Here is a 24,925-nt window from a genome sequence, read left to right as displayed (position 1 = left end):
TAGAGGAATATTACTTTTGTACAATAACATGATTTTGACATCCATAATCAAAATCATGGGGGTTTACTTAAGAAAACTTGTGTCTAACCTGCTTTTTATTACTGCTGCTAAGTTTTTCTTCTATATAATTTGTAAGAGGGTTTACATTTCGCTGACATTTGGAAAAATTTTAGCTATTCTCTTTTTATTCTCTAGCTTTTGTGTCCCTAAGTGCTCAGAGCACTGTAAGGAGCTTGTTATTACCACAAAGCTTAGCTGTGTCTAAGCTTTGTGGTAATCTTAGTCTTTCAGTGAAGTAAGACTCACTTTTGAACTAGTAACAGAACACTTGAAAAAGCTGGAAAGCTTATTTTTGGTACAGTGCCTTTTTCTCATTACACAGAAAGACTGCATTTGGTTAACTGTAGTGTTGCTGGCACCTGAAGAGTTACTTCAGAATATAATAAAAACTAAAAAACCAAACAAAATCCAAAAAACCAAACCAAAAACACAAGGAAAAAAGGAAGATATTCTTCCTATAATAACAGGGTGCAAAGCCCAGAATGACTCTGCTGCACGAGGTGTCTGAGTTCACTGTATGGAATGGGCAAGGGAACTCAAATTTAGAAAGTACAAACCAAACTTGCTGCTAATGGCTCAAGTGTCACTTAAATTGTAGAGTGTTGCGTTGTCAGCAGAAAATGGTGGAAATAATGGATCGCCTCGGGCAGACATGCACAGAACCCAAGTAATGTCGGGGAAAGCAATGACAATGACGGAAGCAGATGGGAAGAACCTCAAGGGTTTTTCTGTGCTGGTACCTGACATGCCCCGGCTATCAGGTACGGTGGAAGAGTCCAGTTTACCCCCAAAACTGCGGTGGGCAGCTGTTTTTACTTGAAGCTTATTTTCAGAGAAAGAGACAAGATGTTACCGAGTGACCAACCAACCGAACCATCCCCAAACTCGGCACCGCTGCACACCTGGGGAGGCAAGGGGCGGGCATGTGTCTGGGATGAGGCAGACGTGGGGACGGAGGGATGGAAGAGAGGTGGGCACGCAGGGCTAAGGCAGAGATGTGAGGATGGAAGCATTGCACAGATGTGGGCACGCAGGGCTGAGGCAGAGATGTGAGGATGGAAGGATTACACAGGTGTGGGCACGCAGGGCTGAGGCAGAGATGTGAGGATGGAAGGATTACACAGGTGTGGGCACGCAGGGCTGAGGCAGAGATGTGAGGATGGAAGCATTACACAGATGTGGGCACGCAGGGCTGAGGCAGAGATGTGAGGATGGAAGCATTACACAGGTGTGGGCACGCAGGGCTGAGGCAGAGATGTGAGGATGGAAGGATTGCAGAGATGTGAGGATGGAAGCATTACACAGGTGTGGGCACGCAGGGCTGAGGCAGAGATGTGAGGATGGAAGCATTACACAGATGTGGGCACGCAGGGCTGAGGCAGAGATGTGAGGTTGGAAGCATTACACAGATGTGAGGATGGAAGGATTACACAGGTGTGGGCACGCAGGGCTGAGGCAGAGATGTGAGGATGGAAGGATTACACAGGTGCGGGCACGCAGCGCTGAGCCGCTCCCACTGCTCCACCCCTCCTGGCCCTTAGGCATCCAGCGCGATCGCCGGGAGCGGCGCGCGGGGGCCTTGGCCGGGTGGGCTCAGAGGCGGCGCTCGGAGGCAGGCGCGGCGGGCAGCCCGCGCGGCCGTTGGGCGGGCGGGGCCTGATTTCGAACGGCGAGCGGCCCAATCAGGGCGCGGGCGGGGCCGCGCGCGGTTTGTCCGGCGGCAGCGGGGCCGCCATGGCGCCCGGCGGGCTCTGAGGGGCGGCGGGGCCGGGCGGGAGAGGGCGGGGGGCGCCGGGATGGCGGAGCAGAGGCGGAGGCTGGTGCGGCTGGCCGTGCTGGAGGAGCTCCGGGCTGCGTACGGGATCAAGGTGAAGAGCGGGAGCTGCCTGGCGGCGGCCAAGACACCGGGAGCTGCCCCGGCGGAGGTGAGCGGGGCGGGGGGCGCTCAGGGGGCTCCGCTTCCCGGGCGGGCAGAGCCGAAGCTCGCACGGGTCCGGCGGCTGCTCCTGTCGCCGGCAGCGCTGGTTCCGCAGCAGTGCCGTTCCCGTAATGCCGCGGCTCCTGCCAGCCCCCAGCAGGACATCCCCTCCTGCCCTGGGGAAAAGAGCTTTTTTCGCTTTCCTGCAGCCTGAAGTGCTCCGGGGCCGCCGTGCTGTGATTCAGGAGGGCAGCGGCTCCGTGGCTGGGTGTCCCGCCGCGGCGGTTCGGCGCTCGAGTGAGATGGGGCGGGGAGCTGTGTTCCTCTGTTGTCCCCGGGCTTGCTGGCCGTGAAACGCACGGGCGCCTCTGATCCGTGCGAGAGCGTCTGGTGCTTCACTGTGATTGATGTCACTCACCACAGAATTCAGATCTTAGTAGTTGTACTATTTCTTGGAATATAGTTACGGTGTTGTTTCTAAAAGCTGTGTGTCTTTTACTTGGTTTCTTAGATTTTTGTTTTTTTTGAAGGGCTTTATTTGCCTAGTTTCTTAGTATAAGGCATGACTAAGTATTTTGGGACAGACAGCTCTTGCCTTAATTTGCCAGTGGTTCAGGAATGAAATCTCTCCCATTGCCTTAAATATGATGAAGGAAAAAAGTGTTTTCTGTCTCAGGACTGTTATTTAAAATTGACATATTATAATGGATGCCAGCACTGAGATCCGTTAGATAATGCTGATCTTCTGGTAGACTCTTTAATTTATAAAATGTGCAGCATGGTCAAGTCCTAAACAAGATCTCTGTGCAACTGGTATGGCACAGAGCTAAACATCTTGAGACTGAGCTTTCTGTAAGACTGAGAAGACATCACACAGTGCTGCAGTAATCCTTAGTCAATATAAACTAAAGAAGTTGGGAAGACATGCTTGAACTGGGTTGTTTGGAAAGGGAGAAAGCAAGGGTAAAGTTAGAACTAGTTTTCTTCCCCTTGTTAGTGTCAAATACATGGTTCTAGACTTTCCTTTTCCATTTGAAGGGAAGATGATAAGAACTGTGAATAATATGTATGTCTTGGTAAAAGATGTCTTTGTTGCTGTCTATAGTGCTTAAATTGTGTGCAAGGAAGAAAATGTGTACTTAACTACTGAGCAAGGTAGGAAAAGCTACAGAATAACTTTTGTTTTGCCAAGGGATGTCCTAGTTCTGCTCTGAGAGGACATAATTTTATTAGCTTATTTATTAAGAAGAAGAAATGAAGTCACAACTTCTGATACATCAAACAAAACCTAGTGAAGTGAGGATATTAGTTAGGAATTCTAAATGTCGAATTCCAAACCACTGGAGTTTTCTATTACGTAATCTTGTACATACAGAAGAAATGTTCTCTCTTGGAGTTAATTTTCTTTTTGTAGCTTTACTAACAGCCTGGAACACAATGACAGATGTGTTGCTTCTCTTTCCTGACTCTGTTATATTTGCTTTCTGTAGGATACATTAGATTGGGTGCAAGGGGTTAGTTACTGATTAACCGCTTTCCAAACACGGACAGCACTTTGAATTTCAGCTATGAGACTAAGTTTGCATTCAGCTCTAAGAACAAATTGGGCATAATCCCAGTCCTCTTCTGGTTGGGAAAGGGACTGGCTTGCAGATTCTGTAAACTGGAGTATAAAAAAATAAAGTAGAAATTGTAGGATGTAGAAGTTGTTGATGCTGTGGATGAGCATCAGTAGTAATGACTGATGAGATTTACTTATTTTTCTAACATGTAACATACTTTAATGTCTTCCTATAAGGCATTAGAGATCAGTTTTTTAAGAACAAGTGCTAAATATGACGTTCAGAACAGTTGTCTAGATTGTTGAGTTTAACCCTTCCCAAAAGGTTAAACTCAACAGTTTAATCATTGAGTGTCTGAGATGAAGAAAAATTTATTTTAAAAAAGTAAAAGGTATTTAAATTGTCTTGTGTTGATTTTTAAGAAAAAGAAGGTATAATTAATTTGAAAAACTAACATGAGACTCCCAAACAATCTGGTTCATATCCTTTACTGATTGGTGAGTCTTACAAGAAAATTAACTTTTTGTAAAATAACAAGTGTAAAACACAATGCAGAAAAGCTTTCTACTCTTTCACAATCATCTAGGGTGTTACCTGCAACTAGAATCAGGTTTGGATCTCTGGAGATGATAGTGCTTTTCCAGACAATGCCTCTTATCTGAAAGACTTTGTTTTCTGTCTTAACTACCCTTATGTCTACTTGTGGAATGTGTGCTTCTTTGTACTATATAGTTGATAATTATATCAACTTTTGAATGACATTATTTGAATTTTGTATTTCAGGGTAAAATCTTTGGAATATCTTTTCATGCGTTGCCACAATCACTTGTGCCAGAATATGGTTATATTCCAAGGTAAATTAACAATGTATTTTTAGATTTTGCTTTGCTCTCTTTATATTAGAAGAAGGAATGTAATATTTGTGTATATCTTTTGACCCTTGTCTGAAGAAGGAATGTAATATTTGTTCCATGCCTGCTAGAGCTTCTGGGGTTTATAAGAATAGTTCCAGGTGGAAAAGGAGGGATGCAGAAGTTGGACAGAGAATTCAGAGCTCTTATTCAGCTGTGTTTTTTTATACTCTTGTCATTGGGGAAAATTATTCTATATATGAAGTTTTACAAAAAATGATGAAATAGTTTTTGTGGAAAAAACCCAAGCTTTATTCTGAGCATCATAACTGTTGCTGTTCTTTTCTCAGCTTTCTCGTTGATACATGTGGATATTTGGAAGAACACATTCATACTGAGGGACTCTTCAGAAAGTCTGGATCTCTTGTTCGCTTAAAAGCCTTAAAGGTATTCTCTAAAGCTGCTCTTTTTTTTTTTTTTTTCTTAATAGGCTGCATTTTCACTTGGTCATGTTTTAATTTTTGGACTTTTTAATATTTTAATTTTTGGACTCTTTTCAGTCATATTCAAGTTGGTAACATTGCCTGCTCTAGAAATGATAGGAGATCTAGGCTCCCCCTTTTTTTTTTTTTTTAGTCTTTTAAATATATTGCCTTCCAGATGATGAGAATAGTTGGGACCGAACAAACTCATTAGTAATTGTGCACACTGGATGCTATGAGGATATTTGTTTGGCAGTGTTCTCCTGGTGGAGGGAAGATGGGAAAACTCTAGATTAATACACGTCTGACAAACATTGCCTGTGTCTCATTGTATATAATGTAGTTGAATAAAACATGACAAGGCTGAAATTAACAATTGGGAAGGTATGGCTGGCTGTTGTGACATGGGCTACAGCCTTACTGCCTAAGTTTAGAAATCTGACAATATGTTGAGACTTTAAATCGTGTTTCTTAATGAAAAATTTCAGAGCAAACTGGATCAAGGTGAAAACTGCCTCTCAGCTGCACTGCCATGTGATGTTGCAGGGCTTCTCAAACAGTTCTTTAGAGAGCTGCCAGAACCCATCCTTCCACCTCACCTGCAGGAAGGCCTATTAAAAGCTCAGCAGCTTGGAAATGAGAAGAAAACTGCAACCATGCTGCTGTCCTGTTTGATGGCTGACAGAACAATTGCAGCTTTGAGATACTTTTTCAACTTTCTGAGAACTGTGTCCTTAAGGTCAGTGTAAAGAACGTGTTTATAAACAGCTCTGAATTCCCTTAACTACTTCTCTGTCCAGGCAAGTGCTGTAACTTTCTGCGAGTGGTTTGCCATTTTTAACTTTCATATCTGCAGATATTCACTTAATTCAGTCATAGTATTTTATTTCATAAATCCACGGTTTTCTTGAAGAAAACTTAATAAACTGGACACTTGACTTTATTCAATCTTTGTTCAGCAGAATTACCATAATTTGATACCTTACATTCCCTAAAATTGAGGGGGGATCTATGACTTCTTGATTTCAGTAAAATAGTCGTGCAATTATCTGACTTGGAATGCATAAATGTATACATTCATCTTGGTATATAAGCACTCCAGTGAATGAGTCCGTTTTAGTTTTTTAACTGCATTTTTCTTATTTGGTCTTTTTTTTTCTCCACTGTTTATATTCTGATAATTTGAATTTAAAAAGCCTTTTCTTGTTAAGATCCAATGAAAACAGAATGGATAGCAGTAATCTGGCAGTGATTTTCGCTCCCAACCTCTTGCACTCAAATGAAAATGAAAAGATGTCCACTAGTACAGAAAAAAAAATTCGCTTGCAAGCTGCTGTTGTGGAAACACTTATTGACCATGCGGCGGAAATCGGTAAGATGATAAACGCTTATCAACATGTCTCAATGCATAACCTGTGTACAGCTTTTCTTTTCAACTTTTAAGAATCATTTAAAAAAATATTTAACTATTCCAGGACAAGTACCAGAATTTATCTTGGAAAAGATTCCTTCAATGTTGGGTGTTAATGTCTTTCAATCTACTCCCTCACTGTGGGGCCAGGAAGACAGTGAAAATGAATCTCCCAGTGAATGTAAGAGGAGGAGGCACCGAAGTGTTGGGGGTAGGTATGTTTTGTGAAACTTTCAAAACCAAAAACAGAATTGAGACTTCAGGTAGTCTGATCCTAACCACTTGCTTCTTCCACATGTAGAACAGATGTCTTCAAAACTGGTTGGGTTTGATTTGAAAAATGTATATAAGACTTCAGTAATCACATTGTTGTATATTTACTCAGTTTTCTACTCTGTTGTCTACTAAAGAAGCTATTTTGGATTTTTATAGCCAAATTAATATTCTGGCTTCTTGTTGAGTCAACTTCAGATCCTGTTGCAGAAAGCTAGAGGGTTTGTTTGTTGTTGTTGTTGCTAATTTTGAAATGGTACGTTAATATATACTTTGAGAAGTTGGGTCATGAAAAACCAGGGATGCAGATGGTAAGTGTGTTTTGAATTAGTGTAGCTAATTTGTGTTTTGAAGTGTAAATCTGAATTGGGTATTATTCGATACTGTGTGCTCTGGTATCATGGATCTGGGATTTTGGCTGAGGATTTTTCAGTTTTCAGCAGGGTTAAGGTGGGTTTTTGCCAGATATGGACAATCAAATGGTGTATTCCGAGTTCTTTTTTGTATGGTTATAAAATCATAGGTATTTATTTAGCTCATGTAACCTGACAGTAGTTGAAATAAGGCTATATGACTGCATGGTATGCCATGGCATGGTGGGTTGTTTTTTTTTTTTTTTTTTTTTTTTTTGGTTTTTTTTTTTTTGTTTTTTTTTTTGGGGTTTTTTTTGTGTATTGTACTTCTCTGCTCTGTTGGGATTTTTGTTTGGTTTTTTAAAATATTTTTTTTAAGGAAAATAGATTTCTTCAGCTATTGTGAAAGCAATAAAAACTATGTGGTTGGAAAGATCTGGGTTATGATATTCTGTACATAAAACAACCATTTAAACTGATTTGCTTTCTTTCTCACTAAAAAAAAGAGTTAAATGTGAGTTGAAAATAGAGCAAGACAGGCTTCACATTTAAATTTGATTGCTCGGTGTGTCTTGCGTTTCAGATATTGTTAGTGGAGCATTGAATAAATTTAAATCTAACAGAACACCCTCCACTACACCTCAACAAGACAGAAGCGGTAGGTACTGGTGTATTTGTACTGAGTAAAGCCCATGCAGTATCTTCTGGATTTGTTAACTATATTCAATATTTTTTTAAAATGAAAGAACTTAGTTGAAGCTAAGTGATTAAATTGTTTGTAATGGAATATAGATACATATTTATTGAGGATACTGCATTTACTGTAATTCTCGGAGCAGCTACAATAACTGCAGTAGTGGGCTGTGTGGTTCAGTTCTGGGGATTACCCCACCAAACTTGTGCTTTTTAGCTAATGACCCACTAAGGCTTCAATGCAGTAGTGCAGCATTTTATTATCCTTGGAATGAATCTGCAAGGACAAAAATTCTTTCACACTTACTTCTCTAAAACTTTCAGCAGATGACTATACATTTACTTCCTCTTAATACCTGTACTGTTTGATTGATCTGTGGGTTTGGATTTTCCTTTCTGGTTACTCTAAACTTGCAAAAAACCCAACAAAATGAAAAATCAAACCCTCAGCTATACTGATTGCTTTGCCTGTTCAAAATGCATGCACTTTGGCTAAGCTTTTGCAATAAGTTTTTTCAGAGTTAAAAAAAAAGCCTCAAAACAACCTCTCCAACTTTTAACCTATTACTGCAAATTTGATTTCCTTAATTTCAGTCCTTTCATCAGCGACTCCAGTGGTCCTTACTCCAAGTACCAAGAGGAAACTTCCAGCTGATTGCTCTCAGGGGTTGTCCAGCAAGAAGAGACGCTCTTTTAAGCATAATTTTGCCTTTGAGTTTTTACCAAGTAGCATATTTAACAGCATCTCAACACCAGCATCAGGTACAGTGCCATGACGTTTTCTTTGCTGCTTATAGTGATTGTTGGTGGCTCTTAATTTAAGAGTGGACCTGTTTATTCTTGTTTGTCTGTCATTGATGCTTATTGCTCAAGTGTTCCTTGCACTACTTCCCCATCTTGGTAAATAGTGAATGTTCATTGTGACTCATGTTACAGGGATTGAGCAAAAGCCGGATTCTCTTGCTTGTTTTTTTTGTTCTATTAATCTCTCATAGTTGCAGTCCTGATGTCCTTTTACCTTTTTTGCTCTCTATGATCACTCAGGTTATACTCCTGTTTCTTTCTTGGTGCACAAATCCATGAAGACTGCCTATGTTTCCAACCTTTTGAAAGTTGTAGCCTTCTATGTCCTAAATACTTAAATAGCTGATCTAAGCTCTATGAGAAATGTAGCTGTTGCTTTTATAAAGCTTCTTTCTTGTGTCCTATCACCTCTTGTTTTTCCTCCAGATGTTACATCTCGAAAGTCTAGAGAAAATTTTACTTTTGTTTGACAATGCTTTAGTACTGTTTTATTCTACTGGAGGGCTTCCAACTATCAGGCTATTCTGAGAATCCTGTTTTATTTTTATTTCATTCTTTAATGTGCTGCCAACTGAAGTTAGGGTGGAAGGATATTTCTAGACTGGCTGTTTTGCTTGTTTTTTTTTTCCCCCCTTCAAATGACTGTTATAAGACTTAGTGCTTTTCTCATTAAATCATTTAATGTTCTCCATGAAATTCTAGTTTCTTTGGATAAGCAAGCAAAAGTAATGACATTTTTAAATATAGCAGTGATGCATGTGTTTCATAAAATATCCAGTTGTAAAAAACATAACCGTTTTCTTCATTGTTGCTCCAGCTGTTCTGGCTAGGTATGCAAATAATAATTAGACTATGTCTAATAAGACTGCAAATAATAATGAGACTATGTCTAATTTTTCTTCTTGAGCTCTTAACTTTGAGGAACTGATCTGATGATAATACTGTGGAAACTTGTTTGAGGTAGTGATATCTGTAGCGTGTAATTTATTGCAGTCCAGCTGCTTCTATGGATGCTACAAGCAACAGCTTTGTTTAATTTTAAGGTGGAAATCAAATTTCAAGCCAGCACTGTACAAAATAAGCAAAAAAATTGTGCTGTTGAAAAACCTGTTCTTTATTGCTTTAATTTGTCTTTATCTGAAAAATATGTGACTATTTTGAGTTCATACAAATACAATTTTGTCCCTGTAGTTCAGTTTGAAGCAAGTCCTTGTGTGTGTCTTGAGTCGTCACAAACCTCACTATCTCCTTCAACCATGGGTGAAAATAATGTGTCCAGTACAGGGAATAGAAGAAGTAAAAGACTTGCAAGCAAAAAACTATACAGGTAATTAACTCTCAAAACCTAAAGATAAATTGGAGACATCTGTCTAGACCCCTTGAATAATGACCTCAATCTTTCTCCGAAAGTAGTGGTTTTGGTACATTTTTATAGTAATCTTAAAACTGCCAGATCTTCTGATGTTGCAAAATTAAGCTCAAAACAAAATAGGATCTGGTATAGCTTTCTGTGCCTATTAAAGAAAGGTGGGCAAGAAGGCAATAAAATATGTAAAACTGGAGGAAATAACTGTAAATAAATGTCAGGATGTTTTCCTTGTCCTCCTAAAGAGTTTATGTCCCTTCCTCTCTTATGTCCTTCCAGAGCTGAATCAGGAAAGACAGGTTGTTTTTCTCCAAAGATAAGCCGAAAAGAAATGGTTCGTAGATCTTTACGCTTGAAATTTGGTTTGGGGAAAAGCAACAGAGAAATGGTAAGTACCCAGTCCTATCCAAAGTTTGGGGCATTGCTTTTCAGGAGCAGGAAGGATGTATTTTGTAACGGAGGGGTCTCAGCGTTAATTGAACCTGCTTGCTGTCAAGTACAAGAAGCTTGAGGTTTATTTGCATAGCGGTAACAGCTATGCAGTTACTGCATACAAGCAGTAACAGCTTGTACTGTGTTTGGTTGGCATGGGGCAAGATGCTGAGGGAGGGAGCAGCTGACTTGAATTGACCAAGAAGGAATTCCATGCCATGTAATGTTAAGCTCACCAGTAAAACTGGGATGGGGATAATTTATGGAAATTTATTGCATCCTGTGTGGGTTTAGGTTTTTTTGTCTGTGGTGTTGGTGTGTCCCTTTTCCTTTTCATCTTACCAATTCTCTCCCTCATCCTGTTGGGGAATGGGGAAAGGGAGCATGTGTCTGGATGGGAGCTTGCCTGCTTGTTGGGATCAACCCACCACGCTTGTGATCAGTGAGTCTCCCAGTTCCTAGTTCCCAGTTCTGTCTGACCTGGCAGAGTCTGTGCACAGAGTCACTGTTCACAGTGTGATTAAGTCTGTCTGACTACAGGGAGGCTGTTCTCCACCTAGGTCTGTAGAGACTCAAGGCAAGAGGAAGTACAGCCAAGAAAAGGCTGCTGTGGATGATTTGTGTAGTGGTTTGCTGAAGCTTCCTCTGTAAATGAGATTTCAAATTACAAGTTTATATAAAAACAATTCACACTTTTTGTTTGTTCAAGAATATTGTATCGGGATGTGCAGCTGGCAGTAGATCAGAAAATATTGGACGGCGTCTTGCAAGTCAGCAAGGTTTGGAAAGCAAAACTGAATGTGCAAGAAGAGATGTACTCTTCAGCCCATATGTCAATGAAAAATTCCCTAAGAAAGGTGATTGCCTAACCAAATATATTAGATAGGAAAAACTTTTTTTACTTTGCAAAAGCAACTTTATGGATAAAAGTATAAAAGCAATTGGATTAAAAGTATGCTTCTAGCTAAATCAAAAATTACTTGTATATTAATGGCTTGTTGGGAAAAAGAATTGGTTTAGAACAAGCTTGTGTTTCTAGTGTATTTTAGTCGCTCTCTTAGTTAAGTGAAATTGTGCATCTCCTCTCATTTAATACTCTAACCTTTTTTTACTTTTCTGAAATTTAAGGGCATAATGGCATCTTTAAATTCAGTGCTGCTTTGATAATTATTTTTTAGTTAGAATTTTGTCTATAGTTATTAAGATCACAATAAATTATTCCTAAATGCTGTGGTATTTATTTTAAGGTTCAAGGAATGTAAGCAAGTCAGAAGAAAACTTGCTGACTCCAAAATGTCACAATAAAGAAGTTCACCGAATGTCATGGAACAGTCCCGCTGTTACGGATTCTCAGGTGGTCAGCAAGAATGAGCAAATTCTGCCTGGTCACTCTTCAGAATCTGTCAGCTCTTCAGAATCTGTTTTGATATTTGGAAAGCCATCAGTTATTCCAGGTGAATTCAAGTCTGCAACTGTAAGCAAACAAGACAACAACTTGGAACTTGTGCTGTGTGAAGATGAAAGTAATTCAACTACAGAAACATTACTGAAAGTCAAGGAAGCCTTCTCTGCATCTGGGAGTATTCTTCACAATTTGATAGGTGATAAAAAATCATCCCTCTCAGTTGTACCAAGTGAAATATTAAATGAAACTCCGTGTCCCTCAGGGCTCAGTTCAGTGAAAGAATTGTTAGTGGAAGAAGTTTCTGAAAGTCTAGCAAATGTACAATCCAGACAGCTGTTGCACCAATTTAATCCATCTTCTGCTGCTGATAAACAGCAATCAAAAAAAGCGGAAATTGACATTTTGGGGAAAAGAAACTTCAGAACTTCTATTGAGATTGAACTTCAGGTCCCAAAGCCAGATATAAAAAAAGTAAAAGAACTTCCTATGCCTCAAGGACTAGCCAAGAAAGATAAGTTTACTGTTGAGAACAATTCAACAAAAGATGATTTACACAAATCAGATTTCTCTGCAAGAAGAGAGGAAATAGAATTAATACACTCAGAAACAGTTGAAAACTGTATGGTAAAGTGCCATGATTCAGAAGGGGGTACTGCTAAACCTTCTTTGGCAGGACAGCTGCCTACTCCGCAGTTGCCTAAATCCCAAAACAAAATGAGTGGCCAATACTTGAAAGATGAAAATTCGGATAAAGTTTTAACTAAAACATCAACTGTTTCTGACCATGGGAAGGTTTCTGACCACATACAGTGGTTCAATCAGCTTTCATTAAATGATCCAAATTCTGCAAGCAAAATGAAACCGCCTCTGAAGTTTCAACGTACTCCAGTTAGACAGTCTATAAGAAGAATTAATTCCCTTTTGGAGGCTAACAGACAATCTGTAAGCTCTCAGACGGTTAAATCAAGTGGTGTTGGTTCACCACTTGTTAAATCTTTGAGCTATGATTCTGCCGTATTCCCCTGCACAGAAAAGCCCTCAAAGAATTCCATGCTTTTGCCATGCAGGAGTGAAAGCACACATGACCAAGCTTCTGTAGCTCGTAAGCAGCTAGACTTAGCATCCAAATCATGGTACAGGCCACTAAATCCATCAGACAAGCCTGATGGTTCTGTCAGAACTGTTGGAATCTGTGAACAAAAAGCAACTGTTCATCCATCAAAGTCTGTTCTAGAAGATCTAACCAATCATGAAATTGTTAAATCCAGTTTGAAAGTTAATGCAAATATAAGTGTTCCAGGTGCTGCACCAGAAAAATCTATGATTGCAAGAAGTGCTTCAGGAAAAGAAAGAGTTCGTTATAGAGGCTCTCCAAAGAATCCAATATCTGAAGTAAAACTACTACCAACTGCCAAGCCAGTAGACTTATAAGATCAAATGTGATGGCTAAGTGGGTTCTTTGTAGCTTGGTTAACCTTGGGAAAAATCTAAATTTATGGGGCTTTTTTCTAGTTTTTTGTTTGTAATATTTCATTTGTTTTAAATGAGTGAGTAGTGATGATGTACAAATTGCAGTTTGTTTCATGTTGAGGTTTTCTTAATTTATGGAAACCTCTGTAAATGCTAGTCAGTTCAACTAAATTAATTTGATTTATAAAACAAATACTCTTAATATGTAAATAATCTAACACAAATGTTTGTGTTAGATCTCAGGTTTTGATTATCTCAGTGTCTAAAAACATGCTGCATCTCCCACAACTGTTCTTGCAGTATTTAGATTAAGTATCAAGTTCAAAAACAATTTCTCACCTATTTAAAACAAATTTAACAGACATATGAAAGGAAGTATTTTGATGCTGAGCATTAGTAGTTAAATTTATTTACTTTTTTAGTTTTAAGTGTATTGTAGCACCCCTTGATACAACTAAGTTGAACCTCATATGAGCTCTATTTCTTTTGAGACAATGTTTTTAATTTTTGTTGGAGTAAATTGGGAGCGTATTTTACTTGTTTAGTAGGTAAATGTCAAAATATAATCCATGTGTACACACACACAGGAGAATTATTAGAACACATGGAAAATTAATGTGCAGTTTATTCAAGAATTGAAGGGTCTTAAAACTTTATCCAGTGTTGTGTTCTGCAATAGGTACCAAGTATTTTCATTTATGAGTAATAAAATGTTTTATCTTAATATGAGAGGGGAGTTTTAACTTATTTTTAGAGCTGTAGAAATATGTTAACTATGTGGTGCAGAAGCTGAGTTGAGATGCTGAAAGTGTTGCAAGAGATGAATGTAAGAAGCCATAGTGTGTTAAACGTTGATTTGCACAAGCAAATGTTTACATCTTTTGGAATGAAAACTGTCTTTCATCAGTTGTAAAATTATTTGAGTAAACACTTGAAACCGTTCATTAGCTTTTTATATGTGTGAATTGCTTATTGGCAAAATGTTAGAGCTGAAGCACTGGATACTTTTGGTTTTAATAAAACCATTGTTTTTTTCCTTTTTCTGAGCTTGTTCTTCTATAATGACTTGGAAAGTTAGATTATGCTGTTAGATGCAGACCGTAGACACCAAAATTCGTAAGTCTGAAAACACTGAAGCCAGAAGTAAATCTGTTCTGGCTGTCCTTTTTGTTCATCTGAGTTGTGAGAATTACCAATACATACCTATCAAAAGGCATGATGCAGTATAGTTTATCAGCAGAAGTCTTCTGACTTAAAAGAATACGTTAGTCAAAAAAATAGTTCTTTCCCCTGTCTCCTTCCCCATGTATCCACCATCTTGCAAGTTGAATTGGTTCAGCTCCTCCATCAGTGGAAACTTCCTGCCTCACTCTTGCTACACTGCTGTAAAATCTCATACCAGGCAGGCAGCCAGCCACATGAAGATCTTGACCAGATTGCTTGCTGGGGTGGTTAAGAATGGGAAGCTTCATTTTCATGAAGTAAAGGAGTGAATAAGGCAGTTCACCACCATCCAAAGAGGAAGCTGCTTCTCTTGGCAGCATGCTCTTATCCTCTGCCTTTAGCTGATACTAGCAGATCCCTCAATAGGCTGAGCAGGCACCAGGGCACCGTGTTTTGAATCATCTCACTGAGGTAAGTAAGGATCAGCAGAACAACTTCCAGCTGTCATGGCTGATGCAAGGAGGTAGGAGCTGGAAATAGGACAGGAGATAAAGGCAGTGTCAGGAAGAAAATGAGGTCTGACTCCTGTAATAGTGAGGTTTCACACTGATTTTTGTTTAGAAGACTAAGACGTGTAATTGTCAAAGCTGCATTAGCATTCAAAATATTTGGTACATATTAACAATGTGTCTATCCTATGTGGAGCAGTAAGCTACTTTTGATCATCCATGCAAGCTAGTCTTGAAACATCTAAATTTGGCTTAGGGGGAAATTTAGTAGGGCCCTGACAAACCTGTAGTAGAAAAACCTAAAGTTATACCTTGCATAATGTACCAGAGACCAGCCCCCCCCCCCCCAAAAAAAAAAAAAAAAAAATCTACATGTGCAAATGTAGTTCATGGGACTGTTGTGGTTTATGGGGTATAAGCTCAGTTTTTCTGTGGGATAGCTATACTAAACTGGGATATCATGCATTCCCCTCATTAACAGTGAAGATGTGATACAAAAATAACCTTTAGAAACTACTATTTTGCCAAGTGCTGTGTTAGATGACAGACTTAATTTATCAAGACACTTTAGTAATTACCTCTGCTCTGGATGATGTATCTACATTTGCTTAATCTGGGGCCATTTACCTGCAAGACGTTGGAGATGGTTGCTGTGTTGCTACCGTGTAAACCTATCTATCATCCTGTAAGTTAACCACTGATCGTATTATTCTGGAGAGAGAAATCACAGCAGGAAGATGGATACTCTCCCAGGAACATATTTCTGTCACTCTTAATGCATCAAACCCCTTCAGTTTAGAGTCTGTGTGGGACAAAGCCCCGCAGGATCGCTCGGTCGCGGCGGCTGCCCGGGGCAGCTCCTCCCGGCCCCGGCTGCGCACGGAGGCTGCGCGGCCGCGGAGCCGCCGCCCCCGCAGCGCCGCGCTGGGAGCGGGAGGTGAGCGGGGCTCCGGCCCGGGGGCTCCGTGCCGCTCCCGAGCTGCCCGGGGCCGGGAGAAGGGAAGGGCTTACAGCCCCGCTGTGCGGGGCCGGCGGGGATGCTCTGTGAAAAGCAGGTTTTGGCTCCGGGCGGAGGCTGCAGAGGGCGATGGAGCGGGAGGGCTGCGGGAGGAGCGTGGCGCGGTGGGGGAGCCGCGCACAGGCGTAGCGGGGAATATTCCCAGCGTTGGGGTTTTCAGCCATTTTTGCCTCAAAAACGTTTCCAGGTGCCTTGCGCCGGAGGCTGGAGCATTGGAGCATCTTTAAACGGCTGGCGTGGAGAAATCAGGGAGCTGTGCGTGTGTTAAGGAATAAAAGGGGAACTCGAGGCGGGTTTTGTTTATCCAGGGGACTGGAAGTGATGCATTTTAATCAGTCTCTGGTGTGAGAGGGAAAGGAGCTTTAAGAAAACAAGCATTCTGATTAAAATTCAGCCTATCAAAGGACAGTAAGTGGTACTTGCTTGCTATAGTGTTGTTTTTTGGGTTTTTTTGTTGTTGTTGGTTTTGGGGGGTGTTCCTAATTAAACTACAGCCATTTAGTGAGAGGGATTCAAGGAAACAAACGAAACCGATTTGCTTCAGGTGGGGAAGATGGTGCATATGACATCGGAAGCCTTTTGTTTTAAGGTGCAAACAAAATATATCCAGGTTGTTCGGCAGTCTCTTATTGTTGATTTTTTAGGCAATATAGGAGTATTGCCTAAAACACATCCAGGAAAACACAGTTCCTGGATGAAGAATTCTTAGCTTTTAGACCAGAGCTTTATAAATAGCATAATAAACATGGAGGATGGTGGAGTAGATGATGTATTTCTGTCAGATGAAAAAGTGGATTCACTTTGTTTGCAATGACTGTTAATTAACGTTATGGGAAAATGCAAATCAGCAAATTGGTATTGTAGTTTGCTGCTTAATATTTCCTTTAGAAGAGAAGAACATATCCACCCTATTCCCTCCCTGGCTCCCCCCACCCAGTTTCCAGCTGGCTGGAGTGCCAGCAGCCCCTGGAACCTGTGGTAGTATAGACTGTGAAGTCCAATAGTAGGATCAGTTGTTATTTCCACTGCACATATAGGACTTCTTCCCACCCCCCCCCCCCCCCCCCCGCCACAATTGTTTATAATCAAATATCTTTCTTTTCTGACAGGATGAAAGTGACTGCCACTATGATAACTACCTTGCTTTGCAACATGGTATTTCTGCTGGCGTTTGGATTGGCTTCAGCTTTTAGCCACAGCCCTCGGACACCGGACAGGGTTACTGAAGCAGATATTCAGAGGCTGCTCCATGGGGTTATGGAGCAATTGGGCATTGCCAGGCCCCGGGTAGAATATCCAGCACACCAGGCTACGAATCTTGTTGGTCCACAGAGCATTGAAGGTAGTTAATTTCTATTTTGAGTTATGATTAATTTTTTTAAAACTTGCATTTTATTCTGAAAAGATAAGCCTTTATGTTTTTAGATAATGTCTGTACAAGGTTTCACATTCTTAAGTATTCACCTATGGACTTTCCATTGCATATTCACACTGTTAGCACTGGCTAATAATTAATTCTGTGTGCAAGTGCTTAAAAATTCAACATGATAATAGAAAGGGAAACTATGGGAGAAGGAAAGAAAGAGGTTTTAGAATTATTGTGTCACAGCAAAACAGGGTATTCATCATAAATACCATAATGGCAAAGTGGTAATTCACCAACTGCTCTTCTGAGCTACTCTTCTGTTTTCATTGGGATTTTTTGCCTGAAAGTAATGGACAGTAAAGTTGGGTGTGAAAGGCTTATTATTTATCAGAAATTCTGAGCTGCCAGAAGTGTTGATTTCCAGCCACTTTTCAGACTGCAGGTTTCAGTGACCATTTTTAAAACCGGGTTCATTTCATGCCTACGCTGTCATAATTAAGTAAACTATGACTGTCTGCTCTGGGATGCATTTGTTTCTCATTTTGACTAAATGCTGCATCTCAGCATAAAAACAACCCTCTGTCAATTAGACCTTAATAAATTTAGTATGTTCCTACAGAAAATTGTTTTACTTAATAAAGGGTTTTGGTCAGAAATAGCCCCAGCAGCACAGACCTGCAGCACTGTTGATAGTTGTCATTGCCATCATCTTCAGCTGAGCCACAGCTCCAGAGGTACCACCGACTTTCAAAAGGCCAAGAATTCACCCATTGTATTTGTACACTTGCAAGCAACATATTGTCAGGAAAAATTAATTTTTATGGCTGTGGAATCTGGAAACAAATTTAGGCTGCCATAATATACACAAGTTTACTCTAGCAACCTGATTATAACAAAATGTTTTCAAATTTGAGTGATTATTATAATAACATTTTCCATGTTATTTCCATGAATAAGAGCTTAATAATTTAATACACAATAAAAATATTATTGGTGTTAGTTCACAAGCAGATTTCCTGATCACACACATTTTCCATCTCAGCTTTCTAATTTTTTTCTGGTGTTAATAATTCTATTTTTACTTTAAAATGCTAAAAACCAGAGGGTGGATGTGTTGCAAGGAACTATACATGATCATTCCCATCCTTACCTTCACACCCACCCTATCCCTTCCCCCCTGAAAAAGTTTAGGGCTGATTCGGCTGTAGAAAGTGCAGTCACAAACATATTCTATACCAAAGAAAACTAAAAAAAGGACACTCTTCAGAAAATATATTTAGTAGCATATTCTCTCTTTTTGAAGCGAGCGGATAGTTTTCCTGTTGATAAATTTAAAAAAATATACAGCTTTATTGTTGATGGATTAAAAAAAGCTTATAAATGGAAAGAAATTTCTGCCTTTTCTTATGTCAAAATCTATAAACGCGTCGATTTTTTTTTTTTTTAATCCTTAACTTTGCATTTGTCAATTTACTGTTACTTCAGATCAGGCTGCTAAAATAGGAGTAGTGTCTAGAAAATGCCTGATAGAAAGTTTAATGTACTGGGAAATTACCGTGAAGTTCAGGGAGGTGCAGAGGCAGCGAGAGCTCTCTTCCTTCACTAGGGAAGTGGAACAGGACAAACACGTCCCCGGAATGGGAATCTGCTGGCTGATTCCCTGTGCTCGTGTACTGCAGCGAGCAGATGGTGCACGGCACAGCAGCGTGGCAGGAGCCAAACAGATCCTGCATGATCAGAGTCAAGGGAAAATGTTTTTACTATCTGAAAGGGGTGTCTTGGGAGCAGTTGTTTTTTGCTGGCCACTTAATAGATTCTCTTTCTGTACATCCCCTGATTCCAAAACGTAATAAACTTGTATTAACTAGTCTAATTTCTCTAATAATATTCACTCTCCCTTGTCAATTCATCTTATCAGAAAGCTATACTGGGATCACTTAGCAGTATATAAAAAGACTGGAAAACATAGAAAATCAAAATAGGAATTTTTAATGAGTATCTGTGTTTCTGTCCTTATTGTTCCTGAGCTATACTCAAGCTTTCAATAGATAAGAAGGGGGCTGCATCTGTGTTAAAGGAGAACAAAAGAATAAAATAAAGAAATGCATTCAACATTGCAAAAAACATAGAAGTTAATTTTTCTGTCAGGTTGGGCATTTATGAAGTAAGAGACCACACTTTTTTTCTCTTTCCATGCATGCTTACAATTTTGTGCCATTATTTAAGGTTTTGGTGGTTTGGTTTTTTGTTTGTTTATGGGTTTTTTTGTTTGTTTTATTATTGTTTGGATTTCAGTTGTCTTCCTTTTTCTGAGGAGTGGAAGGGAATAAGCATATAATGTAAATTCCAGGCCTATTATAACCTGCATAGGACAACAGTAAAAACCTCACTTAAACACGTGGGGGCACCAGTAGCTCATCTTGCGCGGTGTACACCACTTCATAATTGGAAAAGGGAAGTCCCATTTTCCTTTTGTAAATATCATTGCCTACCATAAATTCAGTACAACAGAAAGTGTCTTGTGGGGTTTGTTTGTGTTTGATTTAGTTGTTTTTATTTCTTAAAACCACCCAAACGAAATAATTGTTGGTAAAGGCTTCAGCGCAGCGCCTGAAGTCTTCAGTCTGCAGAAGAGGCATAATTCTGTCAACCTCAGTGACAGCAGTAAATGATGCTTCTTAAATTGTGATTGTTTGCAGGTATAATTCCATGCCTGCTATTGATTCTCCTGCAGAGACTCTTCATAGCTACTGGAAACAGGCTGGGGTTTATTTGATTATTTTGAAAGGAAATAAGTATGTTTATTGTTTTAGAAAAATGTAATTACTGTTTGTCAGATTGAGATGATAAAATTCAAGAGAGTCTGGAACATTATGCAAGTATGTCTACTAACAACTGGTAATCAATGGCTTGTCAGCACAGTCCTTGTACAAATAATACTCTACAGCAAACCTACTGTCCATAAAATTATGTACATTACTCATTCATGATAATAGTGTCTATTTTGTTTACATTTTACTAATAAGAAAATTAAAGGTTTTCTTATTAGTAAATAAGTGTATTACTTTGCTGGCTCCCCTGTCCTGCAAGACAAGTATTTTTTCCTACAAGAACAGTAAAATCTTTGTATTAGAAAGTTGTAAAAACTTTTGCTGATGAATTCCCTCATTAAATCAGTTCAGAAATGACCTTCACACTCATTCACTTTCTGGCTAATGAGTGCTATGCTTACACCCCAATATATTTGGACTTCCTTGGGTGACTCCAAGTAGTAATTGTACAATATCTGGGTGTCAGCAAACACAGCAATGTGCTGGCTGCACTCTCTTTGCTGCAGTTTGGGTGCTCTGTGCCAGAATCCAGGGGGAGCAGTGTCAGAATGTGGGGCTGGCTGCACAGGGCTGACCTGGGGCAGACCTCCCACAGCCAGAGAGGCTGATCTGTTTGTTGTTGTGGTTTTTGGTTTGTTGGGGTTTTTTTGGGGTTTTGTTTTGTTTTGTTTTAATTATCTAAGTAGCATAGCCCAGAAAATATGATTTCAAAATTTCATATGCACATCTCATATTTTTAAGATAAAATGAAAGTGGCAAACCTACAGTTTTTTATACAACAATATGTAAATATCTAGATTTGTATAGATTTGACTAAAAATACCTAGTTTATTCAACAAATTGTAGTGTTAAGTGTATCCAGAATTTGAGTACCAGGCAGTGATGCATGTCATAAGAGAGGTGCATTAGAATGCTGGTTTCTGAATTTAAAAGCTACTGATGGTGCCAAATGACAGCAGTGGCTTGCAGTGAATTTTCTTTATCTGAGTGATATGGCAAAAATCTGGGAAAAAACTGCACATAAAATGTTTACACCTCTAACTCCACAGACAGGAAAATGATAAGGTGGTGTGAATTTATTTTTATTAAGGAAGAATCTTTAAAATTTGGCCTGTAATATCCTTGATTCCATATGAATTCATAAGCCATGAGCAGCAGTAAGAAAGCCAAGCTGGTGTTTGTGCTGCTGCATGGAGGTCATGCCAGGTTACCTCAATGTGTTTCAGCAAGGGCAGGATCCAGCAAAGGCAGTAGGTGTTACCACTATGAACTCTGCCACGACTGAACTTTGGGAGCTGCCCTTCCTCGATGCCTCAGAGCTGCAGGAGGGGTGCAGGTGCTACTCCTGTGTTCTCAGTAGGGCTGGGAACATGCAGGGGTGCTTGTCAGAGAACTCTGTCAATGGAGAACAAAAGAAGAAGAGAGTATTAATCCCCATTTCTCTCTAGATCTGTTATTTGCAGGTGGATCTGACTGAGGAACCTATTTAGATTTGAGGCTTTGAAATCTTTTCTTTAAACATCCTCCTCTTGTGATTGCAGGAGAGTGTGCAGGCATCACATACCTCTGCTGAGGAACTGAGAAGATAAAGTGACTCCAACTCTTAAAACCTCCTACTAACCACTGTTACGTGGTACAGACTACTGCTGCTATTCATGAAGTCATCTTTAAAAGATGCCACCAAAGGAGAACTAATCCCATCTCAAGCAGTTTTTGGGGAGGAAAGATGGCAGGTCTGTAGGGATTTAGAATTATGTAGCTTGTCATCTACCTAAAGATAATTAATCAATTACAACGGGTTTTGTAGCCACCATTATTTTTTTGTACATGCTGATGCTTTATAGTAACTGTATTTTCTACTATTGGCAGAAAGTATAGAGAAGTTTACATGAATCTATAAAATTCTATCTACCATTGGAATATGATCCCAAAGTATTTTAAAAAGTCTATGAGTTAAGGTAGACCGAATTATGATGAGCTCATGTTTTTAAAGATTTTTTTTCTCTGCTTGTCTCTCATGCGGAGACTGAGCGGAGACCTCATTGCAGTCACAGCTTCCTCATGAGGGGAAGAGGAGGGACAGCACTGATTTTTCCTCTCTGGTGAGCAGTGACAGGGCTCAGGGTAATGGCCTGAGGTTGTCAACACGTTGACATTAGGGAAAGATTCTTCACTCAGGAGGTGGCTGGGCACTGGAACAGGCTCCCCAGGGCAGTGGTCACAGCCCCAAAACTGACAGAGTTCCAGAAGCTTCTGAACAATGTGCTTGGGCACAGGGTGTGACTCTTGGGGATGGTGCTGGGCAGAGCAAGGAGTTGCACTTGATGATCCCTGTGAGTCCCTTCCAGCTCTACATATTCTGTGATTCTGTGAGCATGCCAGGATTTATCCCTTTCTGCATTTTTTTCTCAAAATCAGCTGCATTTCCCATGTTCCCACCTGAATTTTAAATTAACTTGCAGGAAGAAAATACTTTTACGTTTACTTGGTTCTGTGAAGAGATATTCTAGAAATCCAGAGAAGAGGAGTTTCCTATTCTTCTTGATTTTTGTGTTGTGCCAGGTGATAGGATCTCTGGCACTCTCTAAAGGTTTCCAGAGCTCTGCTCCCTGTGCTTGCCATGGTGTGTGCGCTCAGCTGCAGGGATGAGTGAGAAGAAGAATGCTGTCAGCTGCAGAAGCTGGTTCTTCCCCTTGGCATGCTTTAGTACACCAGGTTAGCTGATCTGAGCCCCCTTTGCAGCACCAAAGAGTAGCACTGGGCCTGGTCTTACCTGCCAGGGCTCTTCATCTTCCCACTCTAGTGCATCTTCGTTGTGTGCCAGTGCTTTTACCCAAGGCAAAAGAATGATATCATCTTGACTGGGGTGGCTTTGCCTGGCAAGGCTCTGCTTTTGGACTTCTGAGCCAACCTGGCTCACCAGGCAGAGGCTGGAGCCTTCTAGCTCCACACTGGGAATGCTCACAAGGAGGACATTTGGGGCAGTTGGGAAATCTGCCTTGTAGCAGCTGTCAGACAGGCAGGGGAAGGTTTTAAACATGCTGTTGAACCAGCTGGGACTTGGAGCAATCTGCATGGAAAATTGAATGGAATAAATATGAATGGGGAAATGAACATTAAAATTTTGTGAAGTTCAGTGGCACAGTAGAGACAAAAACATGGATGTTCTGGATCTTCTGGTGCATTCAGGCTTCACATGACAGGAGTGAAAGGAGTCTTTTTCTCTGAATTTGTTGACACTGATGGAGCATTTGGACTTCTTGTGCAGCTGGTGTCAAGTGAATAAAGTGCCAGTGAATAAAGTGTTACAGTCCTTCACTGGCACATTTACATTTATAGACTGAAAGAATGTCCCATCCCTCATGGGGTAAAGGAGGTCACTGTCTTCCTTTCGCTGCTCTGTTTCCCAGAACCATGTGCTGCACACGTGGGCAGTAGCGAGGTTGTGCTGTGCAGTGACAGGAGGGTGCAATTTGCTGGCTTCGTTTAATTTTGTGGTTTTTTCACTCTGCTGGTGTGTGGTGGCTGCAAGGCAAGGTGGCAGAGGGGCCCCTGTCTGTGTTCCTGTGCTGTGTGTGACACTGTGTGTCAGCTTCTTCACACGGTGAAGTGCAAAAGCCACTGCTCAGCTGAAGGACAGGGTAATATAGTCCATTAGAGGACTCTTCAACCGAGGCAGGCGCAAGAGTTTTCTTTTTTTTTCTGCTTTGTCAGCAAGTGGCTGCAGGATTTTTTTGTTGTGTATGCAATTTGAATAATAATGACATATAAGCTACTGTTATAAATTTATTGTGAGAGCATTATTTTGATCCTATTTCACAATAAGAGCCTTTAATATCTTAAATATTTATACTGTTTGCAATTAAAATATTGGATACAACTGAATTCTTTGTTGAAAGCAAGGACAGTCAGTAATTGTGTGATGTGTGGGCTTAAGGCTTTAGAAAAAATTGCCCCTCTGCAGAGAAATAGAAAATTAGTCTTTGTAGTTTTAAGAAACCTTGTGTCATTAAGGAGAAGACAAGCCGACTCTGGAATGCCTGAGCATATATAGCTGTAGTGTTTTTGTGTTTCTCGAGGCATGCTCTTGAATGGTTAAGGAAGTTGGCTAGGTTTGCATTTTTCCATTCTTTTTTCTCCTATGTTTTTTCTCCTTCCCTATTCTCTTATTTAGCAGCTTCTGTGGAATAGACACAGAATGTCTCATCTCAAAATGTGATAATTTATAATTTTTTCAGTTCTTCTCACTTCCTGTGCTTAATCAATTTCAGCAAGCAGGGTAGGACTCTCTAGGATTAAGCTAGCAGAATTATAATTACAGCATTGGGGCAGTAAAAGCCTTTGGAATTTTAGAAAGGGTAAGGAAACTGTAAATGCATTTTCTGCATTCAGGATTTTTTGAGAGTTTACATGATAGATGGCCCTCCAAATAATAAAATAAAAGAGAAAGTAAGTTTGTGGACAGTGTCCCAGTTTAACATATAGTACCACTGGGAAGAATTCTGTCAAACCTGCCTTCCACTAGGGAGATGTTCCTTTTGAATGTGACAATGACACAACAAATGTGGATACAGCAAGGTGACTGGGGATAAAAGTGCAGGATAGTATGGGAAGCTGTCACTGTGAAAGGAAAAAGATGTATCTCTGATGTGTTTAGGAGACACTGTAAACAGTCTTGAAGATTTTTCCCAGTGATAAGAACAAATAGTCCAGAGAAACAAAAGATTTTGCTAAGTAGGGAGTATGATATTACATCTCTGATTAATACATATTTTCTCAAATGGGATAAGCTATACCAGGCTTCCCTTGCAGCTCATGTGTGGTTGGAGTTTGTACAGGTTGAGATAAGAGATGTGATTTTTGCTCAGGGAGAAGATCCCTCTGTGAATCTGTGAGGTGTCTGGATACTCTGAGGTACCTAGTATGACTCACTAAGTAAAGGGCTTTAACTTGGGAT

General features: G+C 40.2%; 2 protein-coding genes across 12 annotated transcripts in view; both read left to right on the top strand.

The window, feature by feature from the left end:
* Nucleotides 1-1,739: 1,739 nt before the first annotated feature.
* ARHGAP11A (Rho GTPase activating protein 11A) lies at nt 1,740-14,123 on the top strand. Of its 5 annotated transcripts, none has more exons than XM_021539288.3 (12): nt 1,740-1,985; nt 4,324-4,394; nt 4,742-4,838; nt 5,362-5,612; nt 6,085-6,245; nt 6,349-6,495; nt 7,494-7,568; nt 8,198-8,365; nt 9,599-9,734; nt 10,053-10,161; nt 10,915-11,062; nt 11,453-14,123. In XM_021539288.3, the coding sequence occupies exons 1-12, from the start codon at nt 1,857-1,859 to the stop codon at nt 13,039-13,041; spliced, it is 3,081 nt and encodes a 1,026-aa protein (XP_021394963.3). In that variant the 5' UTR covers nt 1,740-1,856; the 3' UTR covers nt 13,042-14,123. The 5 variants fall into 5 exon arrangements, with proteins under 5 accessions (XP_021394963.3, XP_021394964.3, XP_085436507.1 ...); XM_085580381.1 differs by having other exon boundaries at nt 1,741-1,985; nt 6,070-6,245; XM_021539289.3 differs by lacking the exon at nt 7,494-7,568.
* A 1,517-nt stretch (nt 14,124-15,640) lies between these two features.
* Nucleotides 15,641-24,925, top strand: part of SCG5 (secretogranin V) — a 28,281-nt gene continuing 18,996 nt past the window's right edge. Inside the window, exons 1-3 of one of the 7 annotated variants that reach the window (XM_085580390.1) lie at nt 15,661-15,808; nt 15,959-16,026; nt 16,881-17,113. In XM_085580390.1, coding sequence (XP_085436516.1) covers nt 15,791-15,808; nt 15,959-16,026; nt 16,881-17,113 — 319 coding nt within the window. In that variant the 5' untranslated portion in view covers nt 15,661-15,790. Of the gene's footprint in view, nt 15,809-15,917; nt 16,187-16,880; nt 17,114-24,925 lie in introns of those variants that run through there. The other 6 variants (XM_085580393.1, XM_021539283.3, XM_085580391.1 and 3 more) reach the window with 6 other exon arrangements.

Source organism: Lonchura striata, chromosome 5 (genome assembly GCF_050655825.1).
Source record: "Lonchura striata isolate lonStrDom1 chromosome 5, ASM5065582v1, whole genome shotgun sequence".
Taxonomy (NCBI): Eukaryota; Metazoa; Chordata; class Aves; order Passeriformes; family Estrildidae; genus Lonchura; species Lonchura striata.
Note: the sequence above shows the minus strand (reverse complement) of the source record. Positions and strands in the feature narration are given on the sequence as shown.

Bases quoted from the DNA above. Each gene is read 5' to 3' on its own strand.
- ARHGAP11A (XM_085580381.1), top strand. From the start codon at position 1,857: ATGGCGGAGCAGAGGCGGAGGCTGGTGCGGCTGGCCGTGCTGGAGGAG. The intron at 6,246-6,348 runs GTAAGATGATAA...TAACTATTCCAG, and splicing joins TGACCATGCGGCGGAAATCG to GACAAGTACCAGAATTTATC. The intron at 11,063-11,452 runs GTGATTGCCTAA...ATTTATTTTAAG, and splicing joins TGAAAAATTCCCTAAGAAAG to GTTCAAGGAATGTAAGCAAG.